General features: G+C 42.0%; 1 protein-coding gene across 7 annotated transcripts in view; it reads right to left on the reverse strand.

Moving 5' to 3' along the window:
• Window positions 1–14,695, reverse strand: part of Epsti1 (epithelial stromal interaction 1) — a 102,435-nt gene that overhangs the window by 34,929 nt on the left and 52,811 nt on the right. For 4 of the 7 annotated variants that reach the window (XM_037208373.1, XM_037208371.1, XM_028878532.2 and 1 more), the window contains exon 7: window positions 5,769–5,862. In XM_037208373.1, coding sequence (XP_037064268.1) covers window positions 5,769–5,862 — 94 coding nt within the window. Of the gene's footprint in view, window positions 1–5,747; window positions 5,863–14,695 lie in introns of all 7 variants that reach the window. The other 3 variants (XM_037208372.1, XM_037208370.1, XM_028878513.2) reach the window with 1 other exon arrangement.

Genomic DNA, 14,695 nt, shown 5'->3' on the forward strand with positions numbered 1-14,695 from the left:
ACAAACAACTCATACAGCGTGTGGAGAGCAGAGTGAGTAGATAACCCCAGGGCAGCTTCTCTCCAACATAAACATGCACATGAATCAGCCAGGGGCCGTATTCAACAGCAAGTTCAGACTCAGAAGGTCTGGAATGGGGCTTGAGATCTATCTGCATCTCTGCATGTTCCCAGATGACCAATGCTGTGGGTCCCAGGATCACAAATGAAGTAGCAAACATCAAGATCAGTCCTCTGAGACCTTAGGGGCTGGTGAGGGGTCATCTAAAGAGCAGGGGTGTGGTAGGGAGAGAGGTGGGCAGGGGTGTGGAGAGTATAAAAAGCATTGCACCTAAGCTAAGACATTTTGGCTTTATCATTGGAGATACTGGAAGCCACTAAGGGACTTTAAGGAATAGAAGATTGGGCTATAATTTTAGTGGTACAAACATTATATGAGCAAACCACTCCTTTTGATTGGATTTAGGTCCCTCTCTACAAAATGAAATCCATACTAGGCACCACTATTGAGCCAAGAACCTACGGCTAAACAGTTCATGGGCATAGAGAAGAAACCACTACCATTATACTGCTAAACTGACACAGTAGTAAACTGATTGCTAATGATGTATCGTACCCATCGATCAGTGCATCTCTCAAACCCCACCGAAGAAGCTTCTATCTGCAATACGTAGTGATTAGCAGAGACCCCCTCAACTAGCCAAAGTACAGAAAATAAGAGACAATAGAATGCTCAGCCCTAAATGAAACATCTCTACCACACCCCTCCTCCCAAGGCTCAGGGATCGTTGTGGACCAGAGAGTGGAAAGAGTGTAAGAGTAGGCAGTGGATAACCACAAGGAAGCTGTCTTCTGGATAAAGCAAGGAAGCTATCTAGATGAACTCACAAGACGTGTGCAAACTCAAGCCAAACCAAACACCTTAATGGAAAAGGGAGTTGGCAGGAAGTCCCACACATAGCTAAGGAGGTATTGGCAATTAATAGTCACTGGGAGAGGGAGAGACAGTTTTCTCTAAGATTATAGCCCCTAGGAAGTTGACCACACTCTAGTAGAAGGCCACACATCCAAGAATATTTGGGATGCACAAACAGGCCTTGATAGGTTAACAAAAAAGACACAATGTTGGGTGGGTAGGAAAGGGTAGAGATGGAGCTGAGGAAAGGTAAATAGTAAGTATGACAAAGCACATTGTATGGAAATGAAACTCTCAATGAATATAATATATATACCTTATTCTTTGCAGAAGAGGGCAAAACAAGCAAGGACTGCAAACTATTTAGAACGTAGCTGAGAATATTCATTGCTAATATCTCAGAAAGAAAGGATTTCTGCCCCACCTTAACCCCAACACACACATATTTACTGGAGAGAGTGACACCATCTAAGTCTAAGCAAATTCTTCAGATGTCTTTTGTCTGGAGTCCTAAACCTCAGAGAGCTTTATTCTAACACACAAAGGAATTTTCCTACAGCCTTTTTCATCCATATAATTACACAGTATTTATAAAATCCCTATCTCCCAATGGTGGCTGTATGTTCAAATTAGAAATGTGTGTAAAGACCTATGGGAAGCTAACTCATGCCTGGCACTGAGAATTTCCTTTATTAACCTAGGCATTTTGGAAGAAGCTTTGTCCACCTATGCAAGGTACCTCTATTATATATATGTATATATATATATATATATATATTATATATTATATATATATATATTATATATATATGTGTGTGTGTGTGTGTGTGTGTGTGTGTGTATGTGTGTGTATGTATATATATATGTGTGTATGTATATATGTATATATATATATATTATGGAGGGTTATAAGACCCCATCCTTAGTGGAGGAGCCAGGTAGGGAAGAGAGAGTCAAGGGTCATGTTTCCCGAGGAGTGGGACCTCTGGTAGATGACCTACTCCCAAATGTATGGGCAGCACTTATTAAACTCAACTGGGCAATATACAGAGAGTGGGAGATTGCAGCACTCGGTCCTTTGACGTCTTCATCAAGGCCCTCCCATCTATTTGGATCTATATGAAAGAGGAAAATTTTAAGAGCCAGAGATGGTGGATGACTCCCAGGAAACAGTGCCAAACAGACACAACACATGAACTCACAGAAACTGTGACAAGAATACACAAGACCTGTAAAGATTTCTCACAGAACAGAGAAGGGGAAATGGACACAAAGTCCCACCCTAAGCAAGAAACTATTTGCAAATACTATCTTCTGGGAAAGGAGTGCCATTTGGTCTATCACCCACACTCCAGGCCCAATCCCAGGAGTAGCAGCTCAATGCAGAAAAGACTCCATGGTTTTTGTTTGCTTTTTTTCTTGTTCAGTTTTATTGTTTTTGTTATGTTTTGTTTTTGTCTTAATGGGTTTTTCATTTGTTTCTTTAGATTTGTGGGGGTTTGTGTTGTTTTTTGTTTTCTTTCTCTTTTTTTGGAGAGAGAAAGAACATGAAATTGGGTGGGGAGGTAGGTGAGGAGAACCTGGGAGGCGTTGGGGGAAGGGGAAGAATATCAAAATATATTGTATGAAAAAATTTTAGTAAAAATATAAATTTAAAAAAAGAAAAAGAGGACATAAAACTGGGAGAAAGTTGTGCTGGTGGAGCCAGTAGGGACAGCGGGGTAGATATGATCAGGAGACACTGAACATACATATGAGATAGTAGTTTTAAATGTAGGAGAAAAGCTTTTCAGAAAAGTTGCTTTGAAGAGTGTAACAAAATTAGGAAACAGACAAAAATAATTTAAATCCTTTCAGCTCTCCATATACATGCAGATGGGAGTGGGACATGGCTCACATTCTGGACATGGACTAGGTATCCTCTTAACAGAATGAACGTTTTTCACAGAAGTGCAATGTACATATTTGACTTTCTTAAAGCATTAGAAATGGCTGCACAAAGCTTTCTCAGAATTCTATGCATATGGATTAGACAGAAGGAGAATAGCACACTACGGGTGAAAACTCAGTTAAGTATATCGAACGCTGACAACTTATTAATAGTTTGATGTCAAAAATCGAGTATCTCTTGCAAGCAGCTCATGAGGAACCATCCTGGGGCTGATCCTGCTCCATATTTCCTATTGATAGCTCGAGGATGGTGCTACGTGTGCACTAATCAATCCAGAGAATATGCAGCTCTGGGAGACATGGCTGATGCGTTATAGACGACACTGTTAAAATTCAGGATGGTCTTGTACAGTCAAAGAAATGAGTTAAAATCGATAGAGCAAGCAGACACAGTCCTGCTGATGTTTCACATTGCAGTACTCCAAAAGCTCCCAACTAGAAAGCAAGATACACTGGCAAGTAAGCCCTAGAGCTCCAATTTCTACTGTCCTTGTTCCCTCACAGCCACAAGGCTATCCAGACTTGCTTAGGACTTGCCCTCCACACATAATGTATGCCTGTGACCTGCGGTTTTTCCATTCTCCCCCTCAGGGTTCTGTAGAGAGGGGAGTGAGATGACGGATTTGGGGTGACACAATGATAGAGCTCACACTGACGAGTGACAAGTGTAGATTATACAACACCACATCAGAAACAGGGGAAAAATATAAAACAGGATCCTTACAGGTCAGGAAGCAAGAGTGGTCTTTTTTCTAAGCATGGCATCATATTTTCCCCCCAGTGAGCATGCAACAACCAAGTCTGGCCATTTTTCCCTTCCTGTTTTCAACGCCCACCACATCCACTCTCACTTGTTGAATTCTTCATCACGTGGCACCTAGACCACAATCAGAGTCTTAGAGGTTCTTTTCTCTCAATTCTCTTGGATCTATCCTTCACACCATCGTCTGTGTGGTCCCAGGAAAATACAAGAGACCTTGAATCCTCCTTGTTCCTGTTGGGGCCATTTCTAGGTGTCTCATTGTCTAGGTCAATGGTTCTCCACCTGTGGGTTGCAAACCCTTTGGGGGGGGGTTAAATGATCCTTTCAAAGGTGGCATGGAAGACCCTTGGAAATATCCAATATTTACAGTATGACCCATAACAGTAGCAAAGCTATCGTTATGAAGTAGCAATGAAAATAATTTTATGGTTGGGGGTCACCACAACATGAGGAACTGGATTAAAGGGCCACAGCCTTAGGAAGGTTGAGAGCCACTGGTCGAGGGGATGTTACTAGCATTTGGGGGCCGGAGATGCTACACAAACTAGACAACAACCTGCCCCACCCAGTTTGCCACTGATACCCCATTTGAGGAAAACTCCTCAGGGCCCTGCTTGCTTCCGGAGCCTTCTGGCTTATTTCTCCCTCGTATCTACGTGAGGCACCGTCCCCAGCACCCAGCTGTGCTCTTCCCTTGCCTGGACACCTGGCGCCAGGGAATTCGGACACCTGGAATAACTCTCTTCGTTTCACTAACTCGTTTTCGTCAGCTTCGGCTCAGGTATCCTCCACCAGGAAGCGCCTCACACAGCCTGACTGACACGCTTCTTCCTCAAAAAGCAGTGGGGTTTTCTGACGGTGCTAAGCTCTGCGCTCGGTACACAGCTTCCTAAGTATTGGTTTCTCTCTCCTTACTGGGGTCATTTGGTGTAGAGAATGAACTAGGCCTTATATAGAAATAAATGTTTTGGTGAGGTGAAGGAATCAATGTCAGCATACAATATACCCGATTGCCCAAGTTTACCTAGCCTCATTTACCATTGCCAAAGCCTAGAGTCAACCTAAGTACCTGTCTGTGGATGAAAGATAAAGAAAATGTGGTAGAAATACTATAATAGAGTATCTTTCACTACAAAGAACAAACTTGTGTCGTTTTTTAGGACACTGGGTTGAATGGGAAATTACAACGTCAAGTGAAATAAGTGAGCCTTAGTTAAACAGATGTCAAAAGTATATTCTCACATGGAGAATCAAGATTAAAAATTATAAGCATGAAAATGGAAGGAATATTTGGGAAAATGAAAAGGACCAGAAAGACTAGACAGAGGGGCCATGGGGTTAATGGGGGATGGAGTTAATATGATAACAGTTTATTGTATCCATACATAAAAAATATTAAAATGAAACCCTATGGTGATATTTTATTTGTGCTAAAATGTGATTTTATTTGTATGTTAATAAATAAAGTTGCCTGGAGATCAGAGGTAAAAGTGAGCCATTAAGCAGAAGTCCACTGGTGGTGGCACGCACCCTTAATCCAATCACATGGCAGGCAGAGTCTCTGTGTGGTCAAGGACACAGCCAGTCGTGGTGACCTGAACCTTTAATCCCAGTACCAACCATAGAGACCTGGAGGTCTGTCTAGACAGGCAGTGACGAGGAAGTCATGTGGTTGGGTTTGGTGCCAATGAGAAGGCAGAACAGAAAGGCAATAAAAAGACAAGTCGCACAGGAAGAAGGTCTCTCTCTTGGGGGAAGCGATTGCAGCGAGGTGGTCAGATAAGGTAGTCATGGCTCTTGCTCTGATCTCTTAGGCTTTAACTCTGTATTTGGCTCTGTGTTTCTCATTTACAAAGACTGTTTAGAATTTCATCTATAAACCCCATTATTCTGTACAGGGTAAGAGATTGGAGGGGGTATAGGTGGACGGCTGGGTAAGATAAAAAAATTTTCAGATACCCGTGTTATGGTAACAAATACAAGCATTGTTTTATACCTCAAGGGGCAGTGGTAGGGGGGGTGAATCAGGGTTCCAGATCATTCTGTGCTGTACCTGTCACTTTGGGCCCTTAATCTTTGGTCTCTAAACATTTCTTCAAAGGTGCCAGACAGTACCTACCCTGCAGGAGTTTCCACTCACCCATACTGAGGACTGGGAAGCATGAAGAGCAGTTTGACAGGCAGTTCTCTTTCTCCGGTCTGTGTCCAGTCTGCTCAAGAACTCAGCAGTTTTGCTGCCGGGAAAACAAAGAGGTGTTAGTGCTCCAAAAGACTAGAAATAGCCCTGTTTACTGTGCCTTTGGATCCCAGCCTGGCTTGTCATGGGGTGATGCCTAAAAATAACCTAAGGAGAACAAAAGGTGGGAGATCACGGTGCCGGTGCCGTAGGAAATCAAAGCTAAGTGCTTTTGCAAGACCGCGTCTTGAAGAGCATATGTTTTAAAAATATAAAATTAGGTTTGTGAAATGTGAACCTGTTATTTCAGATTTTACACTTGGCATTATCGATGGAGATAAATCCTCCCCGTGACTTCACAGGATGGTGCTTAATTTCCTCTGTGTATATCTCGAGTTTGACAGCAGCCGTCAGTACAGACCTGTGGGACACTAATCCCAGACAACATCTCACTCCACTTCAGCTTTACATTAAGCCCTTAACCCTCCAGGGGTCTTTCTCTAGTCATCTCAACTCCCACAGAGCTCTGACTACTCACAGGACACACAGAGCCCAAAGGCCAGCAGCTCTCTCCCATTTAGGGACCGTGAGTGCTTTAAGATTCTGAAACAGAAATAGACCTTCTATCCAGACGCAGAAAGACATCCCCACAACACACACACACACACACACACACACACACACACACACACACACACACACACCTCTGCATTTGATTCAAGGAAAGAGATGAATTTCCTTCTTTAGAGGTTCAAAGTGCCACTTGGACTGAGGAGATGACTCGGTCAACAAAGTGCTTGCTGTACAAACATGGTGTCTTGAGATCAGACTCCCAGGAACCACATAAAAAGGTGGGCATGGTTGTCGGAATTCCTAGCCACTCCCCCACGACCGCTCATGGGCTGCCAGGATGCTTAGTCATCCTGTAACCTGTGTGCTGCATGACCATGTAACTTGAGCGCAGTGCATTCACGTAATCTATGCGCATGTGTGGCATAGTTACCTAAGCCCATATGCACATGTGCAGGGGGAATCTATAAAAGTGGGTTCTACATATCCCCTCCCTCTCTTCCTGCACCATCTTTCCATAGGCCTAAGCACCCCCTTCTGTTCTCTTCCCTTAATAAACTCTTATGGTGGGTTTTGTTGTGCCTCGTGGCTTTTCTTGCAAGGTAAACAGTGCCGCTTAATGGATAACATTGCGCCACTTAATGAATAACATTGGTGACACACACCTGTAGTCCTGGTGCAGGCAACTCAGAAACAGGAGACTCCCTGGGGCAGTCTAGCCAAATCAGTGAGTTCCAGAGTTAATAAGAGGTTCTAGCTTAAAACATAAGGAGATATGTCGTTTGAAATTAAAAAAAAAAAAATTTAAATAAAAAACCTGGAACCAGATATTGGGGTAAACGCCAGCTCCACGAATCCTCTGAGTGACTGAATGCCTGAGTCTTCAGCCTGAAGGGCTCTTAGTTCCTGTTTCCTCATCCTTACATGCTTTTCTCTGCCCAGCCATCACTTCCTGGGATTAAAGGTGTGTGTGCTTCCCAGTACAGGGATTAAAGACCTGTGTCACCACTGCCTGGCTCTGTTTTCTCTCCTAGACTGAGTCAATCTCATGTAGTCCAGGGTGGCTTTGAACTCACAGAGATCCAGATGGATCTCTGCCTCCCAAGTGCTAGGATTAAAAGTGTGTGCCACCACTGCTTGACCTCTATGTTTCATCGAGTGGCTTGTTCTGTTCTCTGATCTTCAGGTAAATTTTATTAAGGTCCACAATATATCACCTCAGTGAGAGCTGGGTGTGATGGCCCACACCATTCATCTCAGCACTCCTGAGGCAAAGACAGGAGGACTCTTTGAGTTGGAGGTCTGCCTGGTCTACACAGTGAGTTGCAGGCCACCTAGGACTGCATAGTGAAATCCTGTATCATTAATCAACTGAGCAAGGAAAAAAAGTAATAGAATAAAACACTCAAAGTTGACCTCTGACCTCCACATGCATGTATACATGCATCCACATACACATGTTAACATGCACAATTACATACACACAAGTGTGTATAGCACATACCCAAATGTACACAATACTGCAGACTAGCCATGTACTAGGTCTGTAAGAGGGCCTCTGGTTTTTCCTCAATCCAAATCCCCATTCAGTTTCTCTTCTCACCTGTGTCAAGCGCAGAACACCAGAGGTACTTCCTAGCCCTTACTTCAGCACTGCCGCACTCCGCCTACCATTGACTAACTCGTTTTTTTTTTCCTTTCCCTGTGTAACCTCCGAATTTTTACTTCCTACTCCACATTTATAACCAAACACCTCAAAGAAGCCTGATTTATATATTGCTCCATGCTCCCGTCATCTGCTCCCATTTTCCTCCTCCTTTCCACTCTTCCTCTGCTAATAATACCAAAACTAAGATTCAGGTCATCCAGTACCTAGGACACGGGCATCTCAGGAAGCACAGGGGTCTAATAGGAACCAGGGGCACACAGTTGGGGGGGGAGAAAATTCAAGGAATTAGAAATGAAACAAAGATGCCCACATCATGGTGAATAGACTCTTGGGTAGAACGTGGAGTTTAAGCAAAGTTAGAAGCCCGAACTGAGCAAGCAAGTGCAAACAAAGTACACGGCCCGAGAAGCACGAGATTCAGCCATGACAGCAAGCAGCCTGTCCACTAGCCCAGGATGAATCACCTTGCCCGGAATAGGCAGAGGCCAATGACATCGCACAGCCTGATGCTTTGAAATCAATCATGTAAAATAGGAGAGGGTCCTATTTTACAGAATGCACTTAACATTCTTACTGATGGGTATTTATGTTGCCCTAGGGAACACCAGAGTATATGGCATAAAAGAGTTAAACTACCAGCTTTATATTATGTTTAAATTATCATTGTAATTATGAAGTCATCCTCACTGAAAACTATAAATGATGACTGGTCCCCACCTCACCCCCAGTGGTTCTAGCGCTGTTGGGAGGGGGCGGTTTTACCTGATCTTTCCTTCTTTTAGCTAACACACAGACTCAGTTGCCTGTGCGTCCAGACAGTCAATGTACGTGAGTAAAGAAAACATGGGATTAGATATAGCAGTAAGTGGTATCTGCCAATGGAGTCAAAGACAGGGAGAATACTGATCATGTTGGGGTGAAGGGGGGGGGACAAACTAGAAAATTATTTCCCATGCAAGGGGGTCAGTTGCTACTTAGTGGCAGACCAGCATTGCCGATGGGTAGCAAGCCAGCAATGGCAAATGGCCCAGGTTTTACTGTTGTAACCAAGATGGCTGAAATTCTTGATGTGAAATAATTTGGCAATTAATTTAAAAAGTTTGAAAAACTTTGCAGGCTTACCCTGCTGGCCCCGAGCAAACAATGAAACCAGCAAAACAAAACGAAGCCCTCTGCAAGCCAGATGTGGTCCTAAGGACTCTGTGCCATGGCTGAATCATTGCCTCTGCCTGATCATGTTTGTGTTGTTGACAATACAGTTATGTCATAACTATAGGCTCTTTATCCTTAGGCTAAAAAGAATATAAGAGAGAAAGGCCAATATACTGCTTTATATCTGCCAGCTAAGAGACACCATACCATATATCATATTTATGCCAAATACTAAGGTGTATCATTTTTATTTACTCTTTCGGCTCTGTGCATTTGTGTTAATACATGAAAAGCAAACACTACATATAAAATAAAAAGGAAAACCACAGAAAATATTTATGACCAAAGAAAGATAATAAAAGAGTTATTGTGCAAAATGCATGAAGAACACTGATAAATCAAATTTCAAAAAGACAAAGAGCCCAAGCTACGAGTGGGTAAGAGATAAAAATGTACACTTCACTGAAAAAGAAACACAATTAATAACACAAATGGCAACAATGGTTTAGGGTTTATAAATATAATATCACGTATGTCAAGCCCTGTTGAGAGACCCTTACATCTACAACTTCATGACAACCTTGCAAAGATTTTATCATCTTCAGTTCATAGAAGCAACAAGCTCAAGGCCACACAATCAGCAAATATCAGAACCAGGACTCAGATGCAGACATCCCAACTGCAGAGGCCATACTTTCAGCCAGGACACTCGACTGTTCCTATGGAGGAATACGCACGTGCACAGATGTTCCATCTCAGTAACAATTGAGAACAGGAAAATTAAAACAAGACACTACCACACAAGCCAAAAAAATACTTTTACGTGTGGAAAACTGTCCCATGCTAAGGAGAAAATCTGGCAGAACTTCTCATACGAATTGCTGATAGGAAAGCAAATTGGTCACCTGGGAAAGAAATTTGACAACACCTGGTGGAGCCAAAAACATGTGCAATGTCTAGATGTTTAATACTAAGGGGACTCTTGACAACTAAGGAGAAGTGAGAAAGGACACAGAATCCAGCATCATTTGTAAGTATCCCAGACCAGGAAGGAAGAGAAAAGAGAGGAGAAAAACATGAGGGAAAGGGTGGAAGGAACCAGAAGTCAGAAGGAAATGAGTTAATTTATATCACGAATCCTTTTGAGTGGCTCTCGTATCTGAGAACTGATCTGACGTTCTCACCTAACAGTTATCGTGGAGTGATCCAGCCACACAAAGATGTGTTCTATGTTGAACATCTGCATCTGATTCTTGCAAAGTAATGATGTAACCCGCAAATTACCCACATCTCCCCCCAACTCAGTGAAAGACTCCTGCTCCTTTTCCAGGCACAGCTCCTTCCTCCGGTTGTGATGTCAGCCCTACGCTGCTGACAATTTATCAAGATACCCAACACAAACTGCCCCTGTGCCCTTACGCCACCCTCTGTCAACTCAGACTCTTCCCCTGATTACCTAACCGAAGTCCAAATCCTATACTTGGCTCTTTCGGATGGTTTTCTCTCCTCATTCTTCACTATTCTCTATAGCATTTGTTTTGCTTTGCTTCAACAATAAACACAATTTGTTCACCTACAGGTGTGTCTCTAGTTCGAGGGGAAGGATGCTTACCGCATCCGGACAGGATGACTACAGGGAAAAGGTAGAGAATGATAGCATTGTGACAGTCTCTATAGTATTTCATTTCCCTTTAAAATGAACACAGCTTTAGTGGTTTATCAAACAGAGAAAAGGCACAGGCGCTTTGGTTGCACTGAGGAAGAGAATTCCATCATAGCTTCCTAGGACAATAGCTCTCCAAATGCCCATCGGAAGACCCTCCCCACCTGGGACTGCAAACCTGAGACTCATCAATGGAGCATCTTAGGGACCACTGGGCTCAGGCCTTAGACATCCCAGCATGTCTGGAATAGAATCCAGAAATCTGCGTCTTAAAAGCACCCACCCCCACCATGATCTTAAGAGCTACCACAGTCCTGCAGATGGATAGTTAATATACATAATTATCCTAGATCCATATGGTTTTGGCTTATGAATAATTCATGTTATAGAACAATATTTATTTGGAAATAAAACATTGGTGTATCTTAGAAACTGTCTGTGCAAGTGTTAGCAAGACATTCTACCCTACTTTCTAATAGGTTTATAAAACTAACTTTGGTACTGGGAAGTGTGGGTGAGTGAACAATCGCTTTTCCATTCACACAGGCAATGTGTACACCACTGTGTACTTTGGAAGCATTATTTCACATGAGCCCATTTCCTATAACTGGGTGTAAACAAAAGATAGTCATGCATCTTCTGGCATTAGCAAAGCCTGTGTAATAAAAATCCAGGAGAAACTGGGTATAATAGATATATAAGTCCCATTTACAAGATCACAAGGAAATGATCTAAGAATGTTGGGAGAGATAAATTTTGCTAAATTAAACATGTATTTAAAATAATTATTTCCACTTATTTAATGGTTTCTTAATGTTTTAATTTTTCATCACAAAAGTAATACAAGAATAAAATAAAAAGGAATTGAAAATAGAAATAGAAAAGTTTAAGGAATAAAATAATGATGTCCTATGTAATATTTTACTCAGCACAAATCATTCCATATGTATCTTTCTGGGCAATTTCCTCCGAATTGATAAACATTTGCATAGGAAGCTACTCGGGTGAGGAGTGGTGTCCTTCAGGGGATGGTAAGTACTTAGGAGAAAGCAGAAAGGCCAGCTCTTCTCAAGTGAGTTTCTCCATGCCTTGGCATGGAGGAGATGACATTTCCTTGCTCCCCTGCAACTAGACACCACTGTGCCTGAGCTCTGGGCTGAGAAATGAGAGCAGATGGATGGGCCAGGCTTGGAGTGGCGCGTTTATAGCTACTCGCATGATTCTGAGGACTCTTTCCTCCTGTCTGATGGTGGCACTCAAAGGCTTGGAAGACGCTTGCTAAGCATGGTAGAGGCTCCATTTGCCTGAGTTTCCCACCGCCGGAGGACAAACGTGAACTGCATAGTCACATACCAGCTCTTATCACTCCACATGAAAAGCATACTCTTCTAAATTATTGATTTAGAATTTTTTTTTTCACCATAGCTTTTTTACTCCCTAAACAGGAATATTTTCCCCTATATGGAATACTGTGATACTCTATGCTATTCTTACTTTTTTCAATTAATATCATCTTTTGAACTTGTCCTTATTAATTCTTACACATCTGACTTAATCCATTACCAGCTAAACACAGTCCTACCACATTTTTACTGATGAATATTTGTTACTCTAGTGACCATCTATATATGCATAACACTGCACTAAGATATATACTTGCAAATTAATTATTTCCTAGTATATGTTCATATAGACATGCATATTTAAGTCATGCTTATTGGTGCCAAGATGCTGTATGTAAATAAAGATCACCCCTAAAACTATGTGTACTGAAATTAGCAATTTGAAACAACTTCCTTCCACTGAGTATCAATCTTCTGTCTTATATATTTCTTATCCTAGGCACCTTCAAATACCCTAGACTTACCCAGTGACAAAGTTGAGATTGAACACTTTCACCAAAGGCTGTTAGAAGCTTGGTCCCCAGGGAGATGTTATTGACAGGTAGTGGAATCTTTTAGAGGAGGTGTCTAAAGGGAGGGCTTTGGTCTTTGAGGATGTGCCCTTGAAGGTGATCATGGGACTCCAGTGTTTTCTTCTCCCTTCTCTTGCTCTGCCAGGAGATTGAGTTTTATACCACCATGTACTTTCATCCGGGTATGGTATATTACCACAGGCCCTGAGCAGCCAAAGCAATTAATTATGGATTGTACTCTCCAAAACTGTGAGCCAAAGAATGTTTTATACTTTTAATTTTAGTATCTCAATCATTTTATTATAATAATAGAAAACTAATACCCCCATCATCCATTACCACTCAATTTTTCAATCCTATAATTCTCTGGATATCTGTTCCTCCTCCATTCAGCCTTCTGAACTTTCTGCCATGAAAACAAAAGATCTTCAACTGAAGTCCAACAACCTTATGCCTGTAACCTTGTATCAGAAGGTTAATAATAATACTAGTAATATTATTATTATTACCCCTTCAAGAGTAATAGCATCTTCCTCAGGCCTCCACACATACACATGACATACACCACACATGTACCAGATAGTCCCAATTTTAAAAAATTTTCCTCAAATATAAAATGATTACTAGGTAAATACCAAAGTAAAAGATAAAATTTTCCTTACATGCTCCATATGGGGTTAATAAACCCTCTGAGCAAGAGTTGGGGCTAACAGAACACTCGTATCATCTCAGTGAAGGCACCTAAGTCACACGTGGAAACAGCACCTTCACAGTGCAGAGAACCTTAACTAAACAGCCGAAGTCACATTACAAGTGAAAAGGACACAAGCCTCATGCACCTTCTGATAGGATGCACCGGGAGTGAGTGGCATCATTTCTACAGTGTTGCTTATTAAAATGTGTATCTTCAGTCAAATCAGGAGAAAGGTCAGCCTGATCCCAATGGAAAGCTGTTCAAATGAGGTCACACCACAGATAGAAGAAAACTAAGGAGTCATGATGACTAGATGTTTTCTATGCCTTAAATCAGATCCTGAAATAGAAAGAGGACTTGGAGGGAAAAAATGGTGAACTTTTAAAAAGTGTTGTACATATATAGTACTGCACCAATGCTAATTGCCTGATGTTGATAATTATACCACAGCTGCATAAGCTATTAAATTCTCTTAGATGAAGGTGTTAATGGCAATAATACTATTTTTATATCTTGTCTTTAAGGTGAAAATGATTGCCAAACAAAGAGGGGGAAGGCCTTTTTTTTAATGCATTGTTTGAAACTTAACTCTACATGAAAGGTGTTTCCCCTGAACTTCTGAATTAGCTACTGTCAATGTTCTGCTGCTGTGAAGAGATGCCATGACCACAGCTCTTATAAAAGAAAGCGTGTAGTTGGGGCTGGCTTACAGTTTCAGAAGTTTAGTCCATCATCACCATGGCGGGGAGCGTGGTGGCACACAGTCAATGGGGCAGTTCTGAGAGCTACATTTTGATCCGCAGGCAAAGATAGTTGGGGGAGGGGGAAGCAAGAGGCTGGATCGGGCATCATCGTCTTTTGAAACCTCAAAGCACCCCCCACACACACTCAGTAAAACACTTCCGCCAAATCCTTCTAATCCTATGGAAGAGTTCCACTCAATGGTGATGAAGCGTTCAAATACACGAGCCTAAGGAAGCTATCCTTATTCAAGCTACCATATCCCACTCCCTGGCCTCCACAGGCCTGCCACCATACATTAATGCAAAAACACATTCGGTCCAACTTCAAAAGTCCAAAGTTCTAAGACTGGAAGCAATCTCTTAACTCTAAACCCTGAAAAAATAAAAAAAAAGCAAATCACATGTTTCCAACAAACACAGGCACGGAATATAATTACCATTCCAAAAGGGAGGAAGAGGAGCATAGTGAGGAAATACCGAACCAA

Source organism: Peromyscus leucopus, chromosome 9 (genome assembly GCF_004664715.2).
Source record: "Peromyscus leucopus breed LL Stock chromosome 9, UCI_PerLeu_2.1, whole genome shotgun sequence".
NCBI classification, from domain to species: Eukaryota; Metazoa; Chordata; class Mammalia; order Rodentia; family Cricetidae; genus Peromyscus; species Peromyscus leucopus.